The sequence below is a fragment of the Castor canadensis genome, chromosome 14, assembly GCF_047511655.1.
Source record: "Castor canadensis chromosome 14, mCasCan1.hap1v2, whole genome shotgun sequence".
NCBI classification, from domain to species: Eukaryota; Metazoa; Chordata; class Mammalia; order Rodentia; family Castoridae; genus Castor; species Castor canadensis.
Window position 1 is genome coordinate 104,046,873 of NC_133399.1, and position 19,213 is coordinate 104,066,085.

The 19,213-nt window shown below is 44.7% G+C and overlaps 1 protein-coding gene across 3 annotated transcripts in view; it reads left to right on the top strand.

The window, feature by feature from the left end:
* Dock5 (dedicator of cytokinesis 5) overlaps positions 1-19,213 on the top strand; it is a 180,777-nt gene that overhangs the window by 118,090 nt on the left and 43,474 nt on the right. For all 3 annotated transcript variants that reach the window (XR_012441570.1, XM_074055185.1, XM_074055186.1), the window contains exons 22-30: positions 1,789-1,923; positions 4,024-4,135; positions 4,924-4,994; positions 5,553-5,659; positions 8,717-8,853; positions 14,373-14,468; positions 15,418-15,516; positions 16,713-16,807; positions 17,842-17,920. Coding sequence is in view for 2 of the 3 variants with exons in the window: in XM_074055185.1 (XP_073911286.1) it covers positions 1,789-1,923; positions 4,024-4,135; positions 4,924-4,994; positions 5,553-5,659; positions 8,717-8,853; positions 14,373-14,468; positions 15,418-15,516; positions 16,713-16,807; positions 17,842-17,920 (931 nt within the window). In the remaining variant the exon portion in view is untranslated. The remainder of the gene's footprint in view (positions 1-1,788; positions 1,924-4,023; positions 4,136-4,923; positions 4,995-5,552; positions 5,660-8,716; positions 8,854-14,372; positions 14,469-15,417; positions 15,517-16,712; positions 16,808-17,841; positions 17,921-19,213) is intronic.

Consider the following 19,213-nt stretch of genomic DNA (forward strand, 5'->3'; position numbering starts at 1 on the left):
GCCCTCAACCCTGATCCACAAGTGCTTTGTGGAATCAGTTACTCATAGGATATGAGAAGATTTGGTTTTTCTTTCATTTACCTAACAAGGAGTGGTTTCTACCTTTTCTGTAGAGTAGCCCTCTTCCTTGTGAACCCCTGAGGGGAAAAAACTTGTGTTCATTCTGGCTTCTCCCTGGGGTGCTCAGCTCACCATGGTGTTGTATATGGCCTGTCACCCCCTCTCCCCCTTTGCATTTGAGTTACTGTGCAGAACGATGCAATAAACAGTGACAGGAGTGTAGCTAGGACAGGTAAACAATCTTTTAGACAATAGCTTATGTGAGATCATGTCGATTGCTGCTGGTTGATGTGTCAGATCAGATCATTGATCCCTGGTGTTCTTTTTTAAACTAAACAAGCATGAAGGTACAGAAATACAAGTTACACAAAGGAGGTGTCATGGAGCATAGTCACAAGCTACCCTGATGCTTGTAATTGGGGAGGCAGCAGATAGGCCATCAGTAGAGTTATTTCTTCCCAGCACTTTCAGCTACAAGCAAGGAAATCCTGCTACTCTGGATCCTAATTACACTGCGGCAGATGAGACCTTCCAGGTGAACTTTGATTCACAGTCTTTCTGCCTAAATCCCACATGTGGGGATCACAGGTGTGTACCACCACACCCAGCTCCTAAGTGAACTTTCAAAGGCCAAGGAAACAAGACCACAGAGCAACACACAGACAAGGAAGCAAGTGAGGAACACAGAGTCCAAAGTCAGAATGTCATACACCTGCCTGAGAGCACCCATTTAACACCTGCAAGCTACACGTACCCACCATAAAGCACTCAGTCAATTTGCAAAGACTTCACTTATCTGCCTGGATTATTTAGAACACTCAATTAATTCTACATGTTTCCTTTGGATTTTGTGCTAATTTTAGAAAAACTCAGATTCCCTAAAGGAAAGCTTGAAATACCAGTACCCTCAAAAGTCTGATTTAGCATGAGATCAAGACTATCCATAGTCAAAAGACTAGACAGACATGAAGAGCACTCTAAAATCCCAGAAGACTTTTGTCTGTCTACATGATCAGAACCAGGGATGTTCTAGAGAGTCAGATTGAGCTCCACTTCCACACTCAGTAAAGTTTCCATCTGGTGCCATACTTTTGGATCATTAAAGGGCAGGACTAAGTGGAAGGGATTAGCTCTATAGTGACTGCCTTAAGTAGGCCTCATCTCTTCACAGGACCATCTGAAGATGTCTGCCTTACATGGCAGAGATTAAAACACCCTCATAATTTGAATCCCTTCAACCCTTTCTCTCTCTCTTTTTTTTTTTTTTTGGTGGGATTGGAGTTTGAATTCAGGGATTTGTGCTTGCAAAGCAGGCACAAATAGACCTCTAGTCTATTTTGCTCTGGTTATTTTGGAGATGGGGGTCTCAAGAACTATTTGCCTGAGCTGGTCTCAACCATGATCCTCCCAATCTCAGACTCTCAAGTAACTAGGATTACAGGCATGAGCCACTGGCACCCAGAAAATCTTTCATTTCTTGATCCTTCTTTTGAATCCCACAAAAGGGAAAGGAACCTTACAGCAGAAAGAAAGTTCCAAACCTAGACTGCAGATAAGCAAACTACGTTGCAGAAGAGTGAGTTTACCTGCTCAGGTCGTATTCTAGAGGGCATAATGAGAGTTACACCTTCTACTTCCCTGTGTGCCACGTTGCCTAGTAGGTAGCATCGTCCAAGCCTCAGCGCACCACATTGCCCATGCATTCATTTTTCTTTCTCCCCTTTTAAGGAAACTCTCCAAGGTACTGAACTTCTATGTGGCAAATGCAGATGATGCAAGCAAGACAGAGTTGCTCTTTGCTGCCTTGAAAGCCCTGAAGTACTTGTTTAGGTTCATCATCCAGTCCCGTGTGCTGTACTTGAGGTAACGGTCACTGTAGTGAGATGTGTATCCATCACTGCTGCTCCATGTGGGTTCCCTTACTCCTCACACTTGTGCCTAGCTCCATGTGCAGCTGGTCATGGAGTTGCTGTCTTTCAGAGCTGTCTTTCAGGACTGAAGATGGAAGTGGGTTATGAGCCCACTGGAGAAGGTCTATGGGCGGTCCTTTTGCACCAGCAAAATTCTAAAGCAGTAATGTCAGGAGGACTACAGTGGCTAAATGTGCCCCTCCCTGGAAGTCTTGCTTGGTGATGAGCTCTAGGGAGGCAGCTTCCTATGGCAAGTAAGGAGCTCAGGTCTTCTGAGTTAGGTGGAAGGCATTGGGGGATTTCATTCAGCGGAGTAATAAAATCTGGCTTACATTTTAAATGCTCATTTCCTGGATGGAAGATGGATTATAGAAGGCTGAGAGTGAACACCAGAGGCTCTGTGTGAGACATGGTGGCTCTGTCTTAGATGCAGAACAGAGAGAGTGGACTGATGAGGGAGATAGAGCTAATTGGACTGGTTACTGAATTTGTGGGGCAATGAGAGAGGGAGGACCATAGATTATCTTGAGGTTTGGGCTGAGTAATAGTGCTGTTTGCTAAAACTCAGAGTGCTGAGAGTTGAGCAGGAAAGTCAAGTGAGTTCTGGTTTAGCTATGTTAATTTTGAGATACTCTGGGAGCTAACTTTCAAGAAAAGTTCTTTTCTAGTTCTGCCAAGTGAATGAATTGGGAATTACAATTACCCTACAATTGAATAATTTCTCAGTGGAGTTCATACCCTGTGGGTACTGTGTAAGGTACACGTTGAGACCAAAAGTGGTTTAGATTTCAGACTTTTTAAAATTAGATTTGGGAATATTTGTATATATATAATGAGGTATTTGGGGGATGGGATCAAACTCTAAATACAAGCTAATTTATTTGTGATTCATCTATACCTTATGCACATAGTCGGAAGATAATTTTATACAATATTTTTAGTGTACCTGCATTTTGATTGCAACCCATTACATGAAGTTAGGTGTGGAATTTTCCACTTGTGGTGTCATGTTTTGGATTTTGGACCATTTCGGATTTTGCATTTTCAGATTGAGGTACCAATGTGTATGAATGAATGGAGGAGAAAAAGTAAATATATGTGTTTGAGTGTATACATAAAATTCTGAATTCCCTGTGCCTCCTCATGACCAGCTGATGGCAAAGCTGCCCCTCAATGATTAAGCATGGGTGCTACCATTTAGAACTTTTGGATTTCTGATAAATTGGCCATAGACCTCTTGATTTGTACTTAGGAGAAAGAACCAGCTTCTGAGTCAATGGTAGATGTTATGAAGAGAAGTAGAGTACTTTAATCAAAGCAAGTGCGTGTGCAGGAAGTTGAAGACCCTTGTGGGAGAGCAGGCCAGCAGCTACCTGGCAGTACAATGGGTAGAGTGGATGCTCTCTAGTTCTGTAGGCTGGGCTGGGATCAGAACCCATTTGTGCCAAGAAGCTTCTCTACCTATTGTCTGGAACCTCGGCTCACAAAAATGATCAAGGCTTGATGAGAGACAATAATAATTGTGATAATTGGGGTGAGCAAGAATAACAAGGGTGAGGTGGTGGAGGGAGGAAGGAGGAAAGGAGTGATACGCAGGAGAGGGAGTGGCAAATGTGCTGTGTCAGGGACATTTTCTGTGGGAGGCTCCTATCTGTCAGACTTCTGCTAGTGGGCCAAGGAAGGTGGGCACACAGGGCGCACCTGCTACATTAGGCACAGTGACTTTCTGTTGTTCTTCTTTTTGCTGGAAATGCCCATAAACCACTAGAAGAGAAGGCCACACATCCCTGGGCTTGGGGCCCTCCAGAGATGTTCACGGGGCAGCTGGAGAGCCCTTTGTTAGGACACCTTCACCTGCTCTTGTCTAGGTGGCGTTGTCTTTTTAGTCCCTGGGAAACATTTTAGGGTGTACCCTATGAGATATGTTTGCATAATTTGAGGTGGTGACCAACAAGGCACTGACCTCAGTGTTGCTTTATTGAAGGCACAGTCTATTTTAAAATTTCTTTTAAAGATGGAAAATCCAACTGTTTTTTCTCCTTTTCCTGTTAAGATTTTATGGTCAAAGCGAAGATGGAGATGAATTTAATAACTCAATTCGGCAGTTATTTCTTGCTTTCAATACACTAATGGACAGGCCTCTGGAGGAAGCTGTCAAGATCAAGGTTAGCATGGGTAACTTATAAGGCCATGGGTGAAGATGTTCTGGATAGCAGAACTGACTGTGGTGGGGGAGGAGCAAAGTGAATCATGAGTCATGGATAGCTTGTGAATTTTAGTAGGACTTACAGAAGTAAAGGACAAAGAGGGCTGGGAGTGTAGCTCAGTGTCAGGGACACTGTCGGGTAGACAAAGTACCTTTTATGCATATGGCCCTGGGTGCTATCCCCAGCACCACAAAACAAAAACAGAATAGAAATAAAGGGAAAATCCTACATTTTAACTGTTAGATACATTTCTGTTTTCAGTGTCTGTGTGCAAGACGGAGGCTACCTGTTTAGACATCCCTAGTATAGTTGTTGTAACCCCTGTTTGACCTTCTGATTTTAGCAAACTGCTCCCCATGCCGTTATAGGTGACAATTTTCTATTTTAGTCCTCTCCCTCCTCCTAGAAGTACACCACCACCATCATCCTGGTCACAAGCAGCTTTTCTAGAATGTGAGATACCTAACCCTGAAGTCTTCAGTTTTGAACTTCTAGTCTTTGCTCTTTCTGGTAACTTTGTGAGGGAGAGTCTAAGAAATCAATCACCTCCTTTGCTAGAAGAATGAATTCCACATGGATAGTGCCTGCTGGTTGTGAAGACAGAGGCTTTAGGAGTCAGGTTCATCCCCATCAGCTTTCCTCCTCCTTGTGAGGACCTCTGAGGGGGGTTTTCTCCTGGGATCAGCAGCCAGCTCTGTTTTTGTCTTGCTTGGCAACTGACTTTGCCTCTGGTGCGGTTCTTACAGGGGGCAGCTTTGAAGTACCTCCCCAGCATCATTAATGACGTCAAACTGGTGTTTGATCCTGCAGAGCTCAGGTAACTAGCAGCAACCATTTGTATCTTGAGTCTTAACAGAGAAGCAGCCCCCTGCTGGGTGAGGTCTGGGTGGCTCCCCAATGCTTTGTGCTCTAACAAGTACTGAAGAAACGCTTTTTTGTGCTCAGTTCTGGGGAGGGTGTCAAAGAGCCCACAAAGCTTGCCCTTGAGAGAGGTTGCACTTTCTCTGGGGAAACAAGGCCTGCAGACAGAAAATGAACTGCAGAAGAAAGTACATGGTCACACACTTCCAGCCCTACACACAACACCCCAAGAACATGGAGGCAGCTGTAGTCCACACCGGAGTGAAGTTAGCCACAAACACGAAAGACCTTCTACAGAAGCTGAGTGTTGGGGCAGGCCTGGAGGGCGATGGTGGGTGGCAGTGGTTGAGCAGCCAGGGCAACAGCTCTGAGGCAGTCTCTAGGGAGCAGGGGTTCAGGCCCTGGTAACACCCCCAGCGGTCAAGTCAGCTGGGAGTTTTCAGCATGGAGGAAATTGTCATGGTGCCTTTGGCTCAGCAGAATTAACACACTGACCCTGGGGTTTCTCTTCCAGCATGCTGTTCTGCAAATTCATTCAGAGCATTCCTGACAACCAGTTAGTCAGGCAGAAGCTTAACTGCATGACCAAGATAGTAGAGAGTAGTCTCTTCCAACAGGCAGGTAAGTCACCCCAGGAACTGCTGCCTCCTAAACGCAGTCAACACTTACTTGTCTTGTTTTTCTGTTTGCTTGTTTGTTTGTTGAGGGGTTTGTTTGTTTGTTTTTGATGGTACTGTGGGTTGAGCTAAGATTTCCCACTTGCTAGGCAGGTGCTCTACCACTTGAGCCACTCCACTAGCCCCTACCTTCCCCCCATTTTTTTTAACCCCCTTGGTTATTTTTGAGTTAGACTCTCACTTTATACTCAGACTAGCCTGGCCCACAGTCCTATTTGTGCTTCCCATGGAGCTGGGATGACGTGCATATGCCCCACACCCAGCTTCATATTAGTTGAGATGGGACTTACAAACTTTTTCCCCAGGCTGGCCTCCAACCTCAGTCCTCCTAATCGCTGCCTCCTGAGTAGCTAGTAGCTAGGATTACAGTTGTGAGCCACCATGCCTAGCTTTTTTTTTTTCTTTTTTTGTTGGTACTGGGGTTTGAACCCAAGGCCTCATGCTTACTAAGCAGGCACTCTACCACTTCAGCCACTCCACTAGTCCTTTTGTGCGTTAGGTATTTTTGAGACAGGATGTCCCAAACTATTTGCCCAGCTGGCTTTGAACCACAATCCTCCTAATCTCTGCCTCCTGAGTAGCTAGGATCATAGGCCTGAGCCACCAGTGCCCGGCTGTGGTTATTTTTTTTTTAATGCCAATAATGTCCTTACCAGTTTGTTAAATACGTAAGAACCTACAGAGAAACCAATTTTAAGAAGCTGAAGTCAAGGGCTGGCTGAGTGGCTCAAGTGATAGAGTGCCTGCCTAGCAAGTGTGAGGACCTGAGTTCAAACCCAAGGACAGCCAAAACAAACAAGGAGCCGAAGTCAAGCTGGACATGGTGGCTTATGCCTATAATCCTAGCTTCTCAAGAGGCAGAGATCAGGAAAATCATGGTTTGAGGCCAGCATGAGCAAAAAGTTAGTGAGACCCTGCCTCAAATAATAAGCCATGCATGGTGGTACATGTCTGTAATTCCAGATATGACATAGGCATATGTAGGAGAATTGTGGTCCCTGACCCCAGGGAAAAGCTCAAGACCCTTTATGAAGAATAACTAAAGCAAAAATAGCTGGGTGTGTCGTTCATGTGGTAGAGCCCTGCCTAGCAAGCATAAGGCCATGAGTTCAAACCACAGTGCCTGAAGAAAAAAAAAAAGAAGCCAAATCAGTTTCACATTTCTCATAGTTACTAAGAGAGCAAAATCATATGTCTTATTTTTAATCAGCAAGCTGATTCACTATTTAGAGAACTTTGTCCTCAAAAGAGGAATTGCAGAAAATGACAGGCAAGTTCCTCTTTGACCTACACTTAGTGCATAAATTCACAAACCAGGGACAGGTGTGTGGCGTGTAGCTATGTGCAGATCCCCCGAGCTGCCTCAGAAGTGCTGATTCTGGGCTTCTCTCTCCATTCCATGGTCCACACCAGTAGCTGGAAGGTGACCCTGATAGAAGTATTTTCAGGAGGGAAACCAGCCAACATGTCAATCGGGGCTTTGTTTTAGAGGCTGACAGAACCTGATGACCAGTGTTCGCCTGGGAAAGGAAACTGCTGCTGATAAAATACTTTCATTTTGTAAGCAGAGTCAAACATGTCATCTCTGTGCTCCTGTCCTAAGCTGACATGAGCAGGAGGTAACGCCTGTGGTCCTCCTTATAATCCCAAGCCTTGCTAGTGTGGAGCAGCTATGGAAACTCCACCACCAGGTGAGGGAGTCCCAGAGGGTGTCCGTCCTCGTATTAAACCATCAGTCCAGCAGCGTCCCCGGAAGTCAGAAAAGTTGAGTGCATTGTTAGTGGGAGAGGCCTCCATGGCTGGTTAGGGACTGCCACACAGATGCGTGCCCTCCTCTAAGTCTCAGCTTCTGTTTCTATGGAAAGAAGGACAGGAACCAGCTGATGTCAGTATCTTTTGTCTCTAATATTTTCTGACCCCATTAATTTGTGATGTGGAATTTCAAATGTCCCTAAGCACATCGTTGGAGGTAGTGCTAGTGCCTTAAGAAAGCCAGTGAATGTTTTTCATCCTGTGCCACAGTTAACTCTGCTTCAGAGATACCAAAAAGACAGCAACAACGGGGTGGTGGGGGACAAGAGCAAGCACATAGCTTTGCTTAGGAGAGGTAGGGTCTCTGCTGATGGTCACTCCTATAGGGTCCAGAGAACCCAGACTCATAATATGTTGTCATAGAGAAGATCCCAGTAGGAGGACACAGTAAGTCATTCTCCTTTTCACAAGCCATGTGCCTGCACAGACGTGACAGAGTGTACTAGAAATCAGTGTCCACAGGAATTTTATAATACATTTTCTCCATCAGGTGAAAAGAATTTTTTTTTTACCATTACTATGTTTTGAACTCAGGGCCTCACACTTGCTAGGCAGGCATTCTACTACTTGAAGCCACTCCACCAGCCCTTTTTGCTTTAGTCTGTTTATTTAGACAGTGACTTATACTTTTGCTCTGACCACCCTTGGATTGCAATCCTTCTACCTCCCAAAGAGCTGGAATAGTGCACAGGGCTTGCTTAGTTTTTATTTGGCATTTTAAAAAGCTAAAGAAGGGTTGGAGGTGTAGCTCAGTGGTAGAGTGCATGCTTAGCATGTGTAAGGCTGTGGGTTCAATCCCCAGCACTACAAACATAAAAAAACAGATAAACTGGAAAAATTGCTAAATAATATATACATTTCATTGTAAGGGCTGGGGTTGTAGCTCAGTGGTAGAATGCTTGCTAGGTATGTGAGAGGCCCTGAGTTCCATCCCCGGCACTGAAAAAAAAAAAAAAAAAAGTAAGCATTGTGCTAAATCCTCACAGTTTCCTGTGGTAGGTGTATACCTTAGTGTGTTTAATCCAGGGGCAAGGCCAAACTTCCATGCCTAAAACCATGTGATCCCTGGAGGGCCTGCATTCTGCTGTGCTGTTAAAGGGAGCTTTGGGGACAGGCAGAGAGCTGCAGAATGGCTGGCTGTTCCACAGCTGGCCCTGCCATTTGTGAGTGTCTATGTTTTCTTCCTCAGAATGCAGAGATGTGCTGCTGCCGCTGCTGACGGACCAGCTCAGTGGCCAACTGGACGACCACTCAAGCAAGCCTGACCATGAGGCCAGCTCACAGCTGCTGAGCAATATCCTCGAGGTGCTGGACAGGAAGGATGTGGTGAGTGGAGTCATCCTCCAGGCGCACGTGCCTGAGCAGGTGCCTCAGCACTCCGCAGGAGAGACTCCTCGGTCTCCTGCCTGGGCAGGTTAGAACCTGGGCACTGGAGCAAGCTGTGCTCATTTTAGAGGTGCGTAGGCACACCAGAACCTCCTTGGCAAGTCCAGGTCCAGTCGAAGTCAGCTTACCTCTGGGGCCTCTGCTGGCTGGTTTTCCCAGCTTGCCTGGTTGCCCTGCCATTTAGAGACCTGTGCATGCTCTTAAGAACTTGTACATTTGCTGAGACCATGGAAACTTTTTCCCCAGAAACCTCTGCCCTCCATCCTCGTGCATGACTCTGTTGGCGATATTCCTGTGTTTCTTTTTATATTCATCCTCTCTGACACTGTTGCTTTCTCTAGAGCCTGGCGGAAATTACGTTTTCTTAGTGTGCCTCTTCTCTGTGATGTAGCCCCCAAATGCCCCTGAAAACATGGGGCTGAACCCATCTGAATTTACCACTTCCTTTAGATAATTCAGCCCACAGGCCTGTGCAGGCCCCGCAGGAGAGGCTGGAGAACATTGCAGAATGTGTTCAGTTGACTGGTCGAGGGCCCAGAAGAAAAGGCATCTAATCCCAGCCTGCAGTCTGCATCCCACGATGGCTGTATGCCACAGGATGCCTGAGGAACCCGGAATCACTCTTCATTTTTGCTCAAACCCTCGTGTGTGTGTGTGTGTGTGTGTGTGTGTGTGTGTGTGTGTGGTACTAGGGTTTGAACTCAAGGCCTCACACTCACTAGGCAAGTGCTCCACCACTTGAGCCATTCTGTCAGCCCTGTTTTGCATTAGGTATTTTTGAGGTTCAGTCCCAAAAACTATTTGCCCAGGCTGGCTTTGAACCATGATCCTCCTGATCTCTACCTCCCAAGTATCTAGGATTATAGGCGTGAGCCACCAGTACAGGCCTTGCTCGAACCCTCTTAGCAGTATCTTTAAATTCAGTTACGCCAAGGATGTGGAGAATACTCACACCTTTTCCCTTAGCTCACCTGTCCAGGTCCCCAGTTTGGCCATCACCTACTTCATTCCCACGGGCACTTCTGCATTTCTGCCACTCCAGCCTCAGAAGCAAGCGAGAATATTATGGCTTTCTCCAGCTCTTCCCTGACCTCATCGCCGCCCCCCGCACTGTGTTCAGAGCCTCTGGAGCCCACTTGCTGTTTGCAGCATGGATTTGATATTTAGTCAAAATAGGTGATCCTCCCCCCACCTTTTGTTTCTTAAATGTGTCCCTAGACTCATTATAAAATGGAGTAAACTTTCCCAAGGACTGTTGTGATTAGCGATTTGATTCCTAACCAAAGCTTTTGCAGCAAATAATCAAATGTGACCGGCTATGTCATAAACAACATTTCATTTAAAGTCACCCTTATGACTCAGTAAATATTTAAAGTAGTAGAACCAAATTCTAAGCCCTATGCGTCTGGCAGCAGTAAACAAGGTGCTTTGGGCTGGCCAGGGTCCCAGTGTTCTAGGAAGCACCCATCTGTTATCTAAAGTTAATTGGAAACAGACGAATCAGGGTGTGGGTGTTTGATTTCTAGTCCCAGTGTGACCAAGGCAGCAACTTGTCCTCAGGTGAATCCTCAGCGCCTCAGTTTCCTATTCAGTAATAGGATCTGTTCTAGATGGCCTCCTACATCTCTTCCCCTTCTGATTTTTTAAAGACAGACAGATAGACAGCAGATACAGGTATAGATACATAGATATGGGCATAACCATCTCTGCCACCTTCTTCCTGAAGTACTCCTCAGAAATGACTTGAGTGTATTTAACTCCTCTGCAAGGAGATTTGTGATTTGATTTAATTGTGCTTTTTCTTTTCAATAACATCCCCTGTAATGAGAAGAGACATTCAAAACTATTGACCTTGGAACTTGAAGTAGTAAGTGCAATAGTTTGATCATGGTGGGATTTTTGTTTTGATTTGATAAATTATTAGTGCATACCAGCTCTACAAAGAGGTTTTCCATCCATGCATATATGTACTTTGATTGTTTGCCTCCTCTATTTCTTTCTCATTTCTCCTCCCCTGCTTTTTAAAATAGTTTCAAGAGATTTAATTACTCCATTTTCATGCATGTATATAAAGTACTTCAGCCATATTTATCCCCCTGTCACCCTCTTTTCACTCTCCCCCCACACTGGATCCCACCCAGTCCTATTTTATACTCCTGTCATTTGTTCTTTAAGATCTAAATTCTATATATGAGAGAATAGATGGTATTTCTCTTTCTTGGTCTGGCTCATTTCACTTAACGTGATGATCTCTAGTTCCATCCATTTTCCTGTAAATTACATAATTTCATTCTTTATGGATGATTAATACTACATCGTGTATATACACCACATTTTCTTCATCCATTCACTGGTTGATGGGAGCATGGGCTGATCCCATAATTTGGCTATGGTGAGTAATAAACATGGGTGTCCATGGATCTTGATTTAGCTTCCTTTAGGAATATGCCCAGGATTGGTACAGCTGGATCGTATGGTAGCTATACTTTTAGGTTTTTGAGGACCCTCCATACTGATTTCATACTGGCTACACTAAGTTACATTCCTGACAACAGGGTATGGGTTCCTTTTCTCCTGCTTCCTTGCCGGCATTTGTTGTTCTTTTTTTTGTGATAGTCATTCTGACTGGGGACAGATGATGTCTCAGTATGGTTTTGATTTGCATCACCTTTATGGCTAAGATTGTCGAGCATTTCTTCATATATTTATTAGTCATTTTTACTTCTCTTGAAAACTGTAGGTTCAGTTCATTTGCCAATTTATTAAATGGACTATTCTTTTATTATTTAATTTTTGGAATTTTTTATATATTCTGGATATAATTCTTTATTTGATGAATATATGGCAAAGATTTTCTCCCATTCTGTAGGATTTCTCTTGATCCTTGTCCTTGTTTGCTTTGCTGTGCAGAAGCTCCTTAATACAATTCCCTTTGTCAATTCCTGCTCTTGTTGCCTGAACTATTGGGGTCCTATTCAGAAAAGCCTATTCAGAAAACCCTAGATCTTCAAGGGTTTCTCCTATGTTTTCCTTTTGCAGTTTCAGAGTTTTGGGTCTTACATTAAGGATTTTGGTCCATTTTGGTTTAATTTTTTGTACAGAATGAGAGATGGATCTAATTTCATAATCAGTTTTCCTAACATCATTTAATTTTCCTGCCTCAAACTCCCAAGTGCTGGGATAAAAGGCGTGTACCTCCACCCCAGCCTGTGTAATCATTTTAAATGTGTGAACTTCCTCAGTGTGTCTTCCCTTAGCCCGTCTTCTCAGTTGGCGCAGGTCCATAATCACTGGCATTCGGTCCTCTTGCCTTTTGTGTAGTCCAGCATCCCTCCTCTTCTCATGACTCTGTTTTGGAATCATCCTTGTTCTTTCCTGCAGCTGCAGTGGTGCCCGGTGCAGCTGTTCCTGGCGCTGTCCCACCCAGCCTCCACACCCTGCCACTCCCTTCACTTCCCTTAACATCTCTCTGAGGCTCTCATCATTCTGTACCTTGAGTTATGAATTCAGTTCACACATACTTATTAAACTCCTCATACCTAGCACTAGGATTGGCTACGGCAGTGGTTTTAAACAAGAGATGTGTACCCTGCCCCAGGGAGCCGACTTGGTGCTGGGAGGATCCATGTGCTGCTTGTTTATAGCCAAGTGCCCTCTCCCCCACTGAGTATAAATCTGTGGCTCCCAGGCACCTTACTCACCTGATTTACACCCCTTCCAAGGCCAGGAATGTGACTTAGAACTTGCACACCTAGTTAGGGCTATGGAAAGGAAATGTTACATAAACAGCAGTGAAGCCAGCATCTCCAGGACAGGCAGGTTTTCTGAGTCACTTTCCTTCTCAGAGAAGGGAAGCAAGAAAATGAATAATGAAAAGCAAGGAAGTGGAAAAGAGAATGAGGGAAGAAGGACAGAAATGTTACAAATACTCAATACTTTAATGAAAATACACATAGCAATGGATCAGACACTTATATGTGGAAGCAAAAAAGTTGAACTTATAGAAACAGACTAGAACTGTGGTTGGGGAGGCAGGGAAGATGTTAGTCAAAGGGTGAAAACTTCTTTTTAGTTATAAGAAGATCAGTTCTTGAAGTATAATGTAGCACATGAGTGGTGATGGATGTGTTAATTTGATTGTAGTAATTGTCACACATTATATATGCATCACTTAATTATGTATATATACACACATATGTACATATATATATATATATATAATTACGTTGTGCACATTGGTTTATACAGTTTTGCCAGTTAAATATTTTTAAAGTAATAAATAAAATATTAATTAACAAAATGTACATAGCAGTGGTTGAGTTGACATAGTTAAGCAGGGATTTCAAAACAGCTATCATGAAACAAGAATGGATAAAGGCCCTGAAAGGTCAAGTTGAATGTTGATAAAGCTGGAGCTGAATGAGAGCAGCATCTTGCTAAAGAAAAGGGAAGGAAGGAAAAAGCAAGAATGCACATGTTAGGTGCTATTGTCTTGCAGCCCAGCTAATTCCTGTAAGAAAATGATTATCATCTGCCTTTTGCTGCTGTGAAAACTAAAGCCCAGCAAGCAAAGTGAAAGTGAAATAATGGCTCCACACAGCAGAGTAGGAATGTTAAATCCTGTAATGGTTTGCTCAGTCTTCCATAACACACCAAAGACATGGTGATTTAAACAACAGGGATTTGTTTTCTCACAGTTCCAGAGGAAGTCTGAGGTCAGGGTCCTACACAGTCTAGTTCTGGTGAGGGCTGTCTTCCTAACTTGCAGATGGTCACCATCTCCTCTTGTGCTCGTACGGTTTTCCTTGGCAGGTACACGAGGCAAGAGAGAAAGAGAAAGCAAGCATGTGCACATGTGCATATAAGCTAGTGTCTGTTCTATAAGGTACTAATCCCATCAGACCAGGGCCCCATCCTCATGACCTCATCTAACCTTAATTACCCCCCAAAGAGCCCATCTTCTAATACCATTGGGTAAGAAGACCTCAACATGTATCTCTGGAGGAGATACAACATTCACTCTACAACAAACCCCTCAACTTGAATTTCTTCTCTTTTTTGCCCTACACAGAAGGTGGTAAGAGCATTGTATTGTTGCCTTCCCACCCCACTCCCCCCCACTGAAGGTCCTGGATTTTCCTCATCTGTTCAACATCAGAACTAGGTACCACCTACAAGTCCCTCAAATTGTCTGTGGCCTTGGTGAGCTCAGAGAGAGAGAGCTGGGTTTTTAGGGGAGCCCTTGCTCCTGCATACCTACATTCATCTTCAAAGGAATCCTCCACAGATTCCTTTGTAAAGTGATATGTTATTCCATGACACCATCTTTCCCTTTGGGAAAAGAGATTGCTTTATAGAGAAAGCTAAGGCGAGAGAATTCTCCTGGGTGAGGTCCCCTGGAGAAGGAGGTGGGAACTTAGAAGGAATAATGGGTGTCACGGCCTGTGTTTCCCCCACAGGGGCCCACGGCAGCACACATCCAGCTGATCATGGAGCGTCTGCTGCGAAGAATCAACAGGACAGTGATCGGGATGAGCCGGCAGTCTCCCCACATTGTGAGTGTCAGCGATCACATGGACACAGGGATGACTGAGTTCACATGGCCCCCACATCACAGGCAGACCTCAGGTCCAACGTGGCTTTTCTGTTCCACGTTGGAATGTTCTCCCCTTTAGTTAAAGAAAAGGACAAATGGTGTAGACTTGTGATTAGTGCACTTTTCCAGTGGGCAGTGTTTCACTGGCCTCTTCTGTTCCATCCACTGTGTCTTCAACAACTGCCAATAAAGAGTAATTGAAACTGGAGGTAACTGTGGAAAGGCCAAGTGGTATTGTCGTTCGGATGAAGCATCTATTCATTGTGCTCAAAGCTAAGGTTAGATTTAAATTAGGGGACACAGGAAGGAACTATCTCAAATTGCTGTCATAAATTTAAAAAATTCAACAAGCCAAGCTCTATTCTGGATACTGAGCTAAACCACAAATAATTAAACGGTTGAAACTTCTGCTTTTGAGGGACTGACATCCTGATAGTAATGACAATAAAAAAGTAAGCTAGAGGGAACGCTAAGCTGATCAGAATAAGGTGATTCAAAATTTTCCCCAATTTATCACCTTGGGGAAGATGATAAAATTTGGGCAGAAACTTGAAGCAGGTGAAGGAGTAGCTGTGTAGCTATATGGGAAGGGTTTTTCAAGAAGAGGCACAGCTAGGCAAAAGCCTGACAGTGTGCCTTTTAGAATCACAAAGGGCAAGAGAGCTGATCCCAGTACAAGTAAGAGGTTCCAGAAATCATAACTGCTAATGGGATGCCTAAGGCCTCCAGGTTCCCTCACTCATACCTGAAAGGAGGGTGTTGCAAGCAGAAGTCGCCAAGCACATAGGACCCTTTAAACCTTTGGAAGGCTTCCGGCTTCCTGCTGGGGGGCCTGCAGACATCACTGCACAGTGTCCATCAGCTGGTGGTCTAAGGAGTCTTGGATTTGTGCTTTCTCTTCTTTGCAGGGCAGCTTTGTGGCTTGTATGATAGCCATCCTACAGCAAATGGACGACAGCCACTACAGTCACTACATCAGTACTTTCAAAACCATACAGGACATCACTGTAAGTAGTCTGCACTGAGTCCTGGCAACCTAAAGACGTTATTTTTATTTGCACTTTTTGAGACAAGGTCTTGCTAGCAGCCCAGACTGTTCTCCTGCCTCAGTTTCCCAAGCACCACCAGGCCCAGCTCTGAAGATTTCTTAAATTTAATGAAAAATAACTAAAACTGAACATCACAAGCCCAGGGCTCCCTTCCCAGCCACCTCCAGTGTGATGGGGAAGGAGAGATCAAACCCTTGGCAGGATTTAAAGAAGAACAACACATCACCAAGTGGTCGTTGCTCCCCCTACGTCATTTATAGTTAGAGAACCCTTGTTTAGAAATGTGTGAGAGATATCTTTTATGCTCTGAAAAGAGGACAGTGTGTCCCTTGAAGGGATACTAGTTGCCAGGACAAGGATTTTAGATGCCGGGGTGTGCCAGGTCATCCAAGAGGTGGTAGATAGCATCCTTTTGCAGAGGGAAACAAAAGAGGTACCCCTGTCCCTTACGGTGTTCGTAAGCTGTCTGTTCACCTCTGGTTTAAGCAGAAGAGGTGTCCTCATAGTTACTGTTAAGTGTGCATCTAAGAGGCAAAGTTAGCACTCTGCCTATGGCTCCAGGACCCCTCCTTCCCTTCAGGGAACTTGTTAGTGGAGCTAAGCCAGCCATGAACTTGGCATCAGACTAGACCTGGGCATGGTTGGCAAACTGTGGCCACCTGGCACCAATCCTCCCTTATATGACACCATCATCTGTGCATAGTCCAGTCTTCTGTGTGTGTGGTACTGGGCTCTGAACACAGTGCCTCTCACCTGCTAGGCAGGCACTCTACTACTTGAGCCATGCCCCCATCCCTTTTTGCTTTAGTTATTTTTCAGATAGAGTTTTGCATATTTTTTCTGGAGTGTCCTAAGGTCCTCCTACTTACATGTCCTACATAGCCAAGATTACAGATGTATGCCACCATGCCTAGCTTTTGTGTTAAGATGTGGTCTCTCTAGCTTTTTTTGCCTGAGCTGGCCTCAAACCATAACCCTTCCATGTCAACTCCCCAGTAGCTGCCACCACATGCAGCCCAGTCCAGTCTTCTTTGTAGCCTAAATTGTCTACTCTCTGCGCATTGTACTACGAATGTGTTGCCAGTATGCTGGAAGAAAGGCTTTGAACAAACTTGTTTTCCAGCTATTCCTCCTCCCTCCTTTGTTCTCCTCAGGACTTCCTTATGGAGACTTTTATCATGTTTAAGGATCTGATCGGGAAGAATGTCTACGCCCAAGATTGGATGGTCATGAATATGACACAGAGTAGGTAAGGCAGCCAGTGACCAGGCTAGAGGCCTTTGACCCCTGAAGTTCTGTCCAGTGTCAGTGCCTCAAACCCTTATCTCTAAAGTAAGGACCTTCCACATCCGTGACCCTAACATGTGAGCTCATAATCTCCCTGTCTCTGGGCTGTGAAATTCCTCCCACTTGGCAACTCTGCATCTTCTGTCTGTGCTGGTCTCCTCCTCATTCTCATTAACCCCCACTCACCATCGGCTCTCTACCCGTCTCTCAGAGGCTCACGTGCCTCCTCATCCGACTGTCAGGGCCCAGCCTGCTTCTCCAGCCACACAACCTGTGCTGCAACCAGATGTCCTCCTGGTTCCTGAGACCACTCTGTGGCCTCACACTGATTCTTCCACTTTCCATGCCTTCTCTGCTGTCTCTGGCTGTCAGCATTTCTCCCATTCTTTAGGATCCTTCTCAAACGTGGTCTTCAGTGGAGCCCGAATGTCCCCACCTTTCTAACTGGGATGTTGTCTTTCCTTCCTTTGAGTTCCCACACCCCTCTGAAGCCCTTTCATAGAATGTTCTTCATGTTCTCTGTTGAATTTCCCCCACCACATTCTAATCTTCAGATCAGGAGCTGTGTTTTTCAACACAGCACCAAAGCCAACACCTTGTTGAATACAAGTGAAATGAACCAAAGATATGTCATATTAAGAGAGCTTTGGAACTTTCCTTAATGACTTCAGTCAGGCAAATCATGGTTATATGCATTGTTAACTCTACATGGTCCAGACCCCTGATGAGAACTCTTCCCATCCAGGTACAGATTAGAAAACATGGCGTCAGAACCCTAGACTGTAAAAGAGAAGGGTCCCACAGAGTGGGAATGGCCCACCCTGAGCCTCAAGTGGCCTAGGGTACAGTCCCAGCTCCATCCTCAGCTACCCAGTCCGGAGCTAAGAGCTATGGCCCTGAGGCTTTTCCTGTCAGCTTGGTTTCACTTATAATGTAGGTGGCTAAGTGTCCCCAAGGGCACACAGTTCCTTATTTACCCCGTGCTTTCTTCTCCAGGGTTTTTCTCCGTGCTATCAATCAGTTTGCTGAGGTTCTCACAAGAAAATTCATGGATCATGCAAGCTTTGAACTTCAGGTAAGCATCCAGCCCACCAGGAATTTCCTGGGATTCTTGCCCTCTCTTCCTAAAGAATGGTTTCACATGGGAGAGCAGCCGCTCAGATGAAGATGGTCTCTGTGTGTTTTTCCATCTCCTCAGGCGTACATTCCCATCACACCATCCTCCAGGTATAGAATAAGTGGTTTTCTTTTTCCTGTAAAAGCAACACCTGCAGGAAGAAACGTAAGGAAGCAATACTGTAGTAGAAAATATAAGTGAGCAAAACTGAGAACAATGACAATACAAATACTGTGGTTTCCGTATCCACGGGGCTCCATTCCAAGACCACCTCTGGCGCCTGAAATCACGGGTAGTTCCAAGCCCTGTTCAGACTGTGCCTTCCTCCTGTATCTGTGATAAAGTTTAACTTACAAAGTAGTCACATCACAGTTTAATAACAATGACTGACAGTACAATAGAGCAGTGATAGCACTATACTTTGTTAAAGTTCTGTGAGCATGGTCTCTTTCTTAAGAGTCAAAATAAGTATTAATATTTTCACATTGTGGTTGACTGCAGGTAACTAAAACCGCAGAAAGCCACACTGCAGATAAGGGTGCTACTGCAGTCAGACCGTTTGCTGGTAATGTTTTGGTGGTGGTGTCACGTACAACACACACAAATAACATCCACAACACGGTAACAAATGGGTACTCCTCCATCGACAAGTGGGTTCGGCTTTGAAGAGTCATTCACAAGCCCACGATTTTGAAAGTCCAAAGTAATTGCAAAATAAGTAACCACTGGCCTCATCTTCATTCGTCCCTTCATACAACAAGCCTTGGAGTGTTTGCAAGCTCACAGCACTCTGTTAGACCTTGACAGATGCACATCAGATCTGTGCTCTTGGGGGGCCTACGTTCCGGAGTGTGTTTTGTTGGTAATTTGCTTTTTCTGCATCATGTGCTTTGAGTTCTAGAACTTTTGAATTGGACAGTCATAAGTAGAGAAGGCCTTATATGTATGGTTATGTGTGTACATGTGTGCACGCCAAAATGGAACTCAGCTATGCAGTTCTTTGATGACCTGTTAAGCCACCTTGTTTTTCCACCAGTTGTGATTTAAATATGTTTGCAGTATTTTCACTGACTAAGTACAGTCTCGGTGTGTGGCTGGTTCAGGGTTTATTTAACTAAATTCTCCTTAAGAACAGTTACATTGTGTTCATTTTCTTTTAAACTAAATGTTTTTTAACTACCCACAGTTATTTCATCAGGAAAAAGTCCCCAAGTATTTACTAGCTTAAAAGTTTGCCAAAACTCTAGGGCT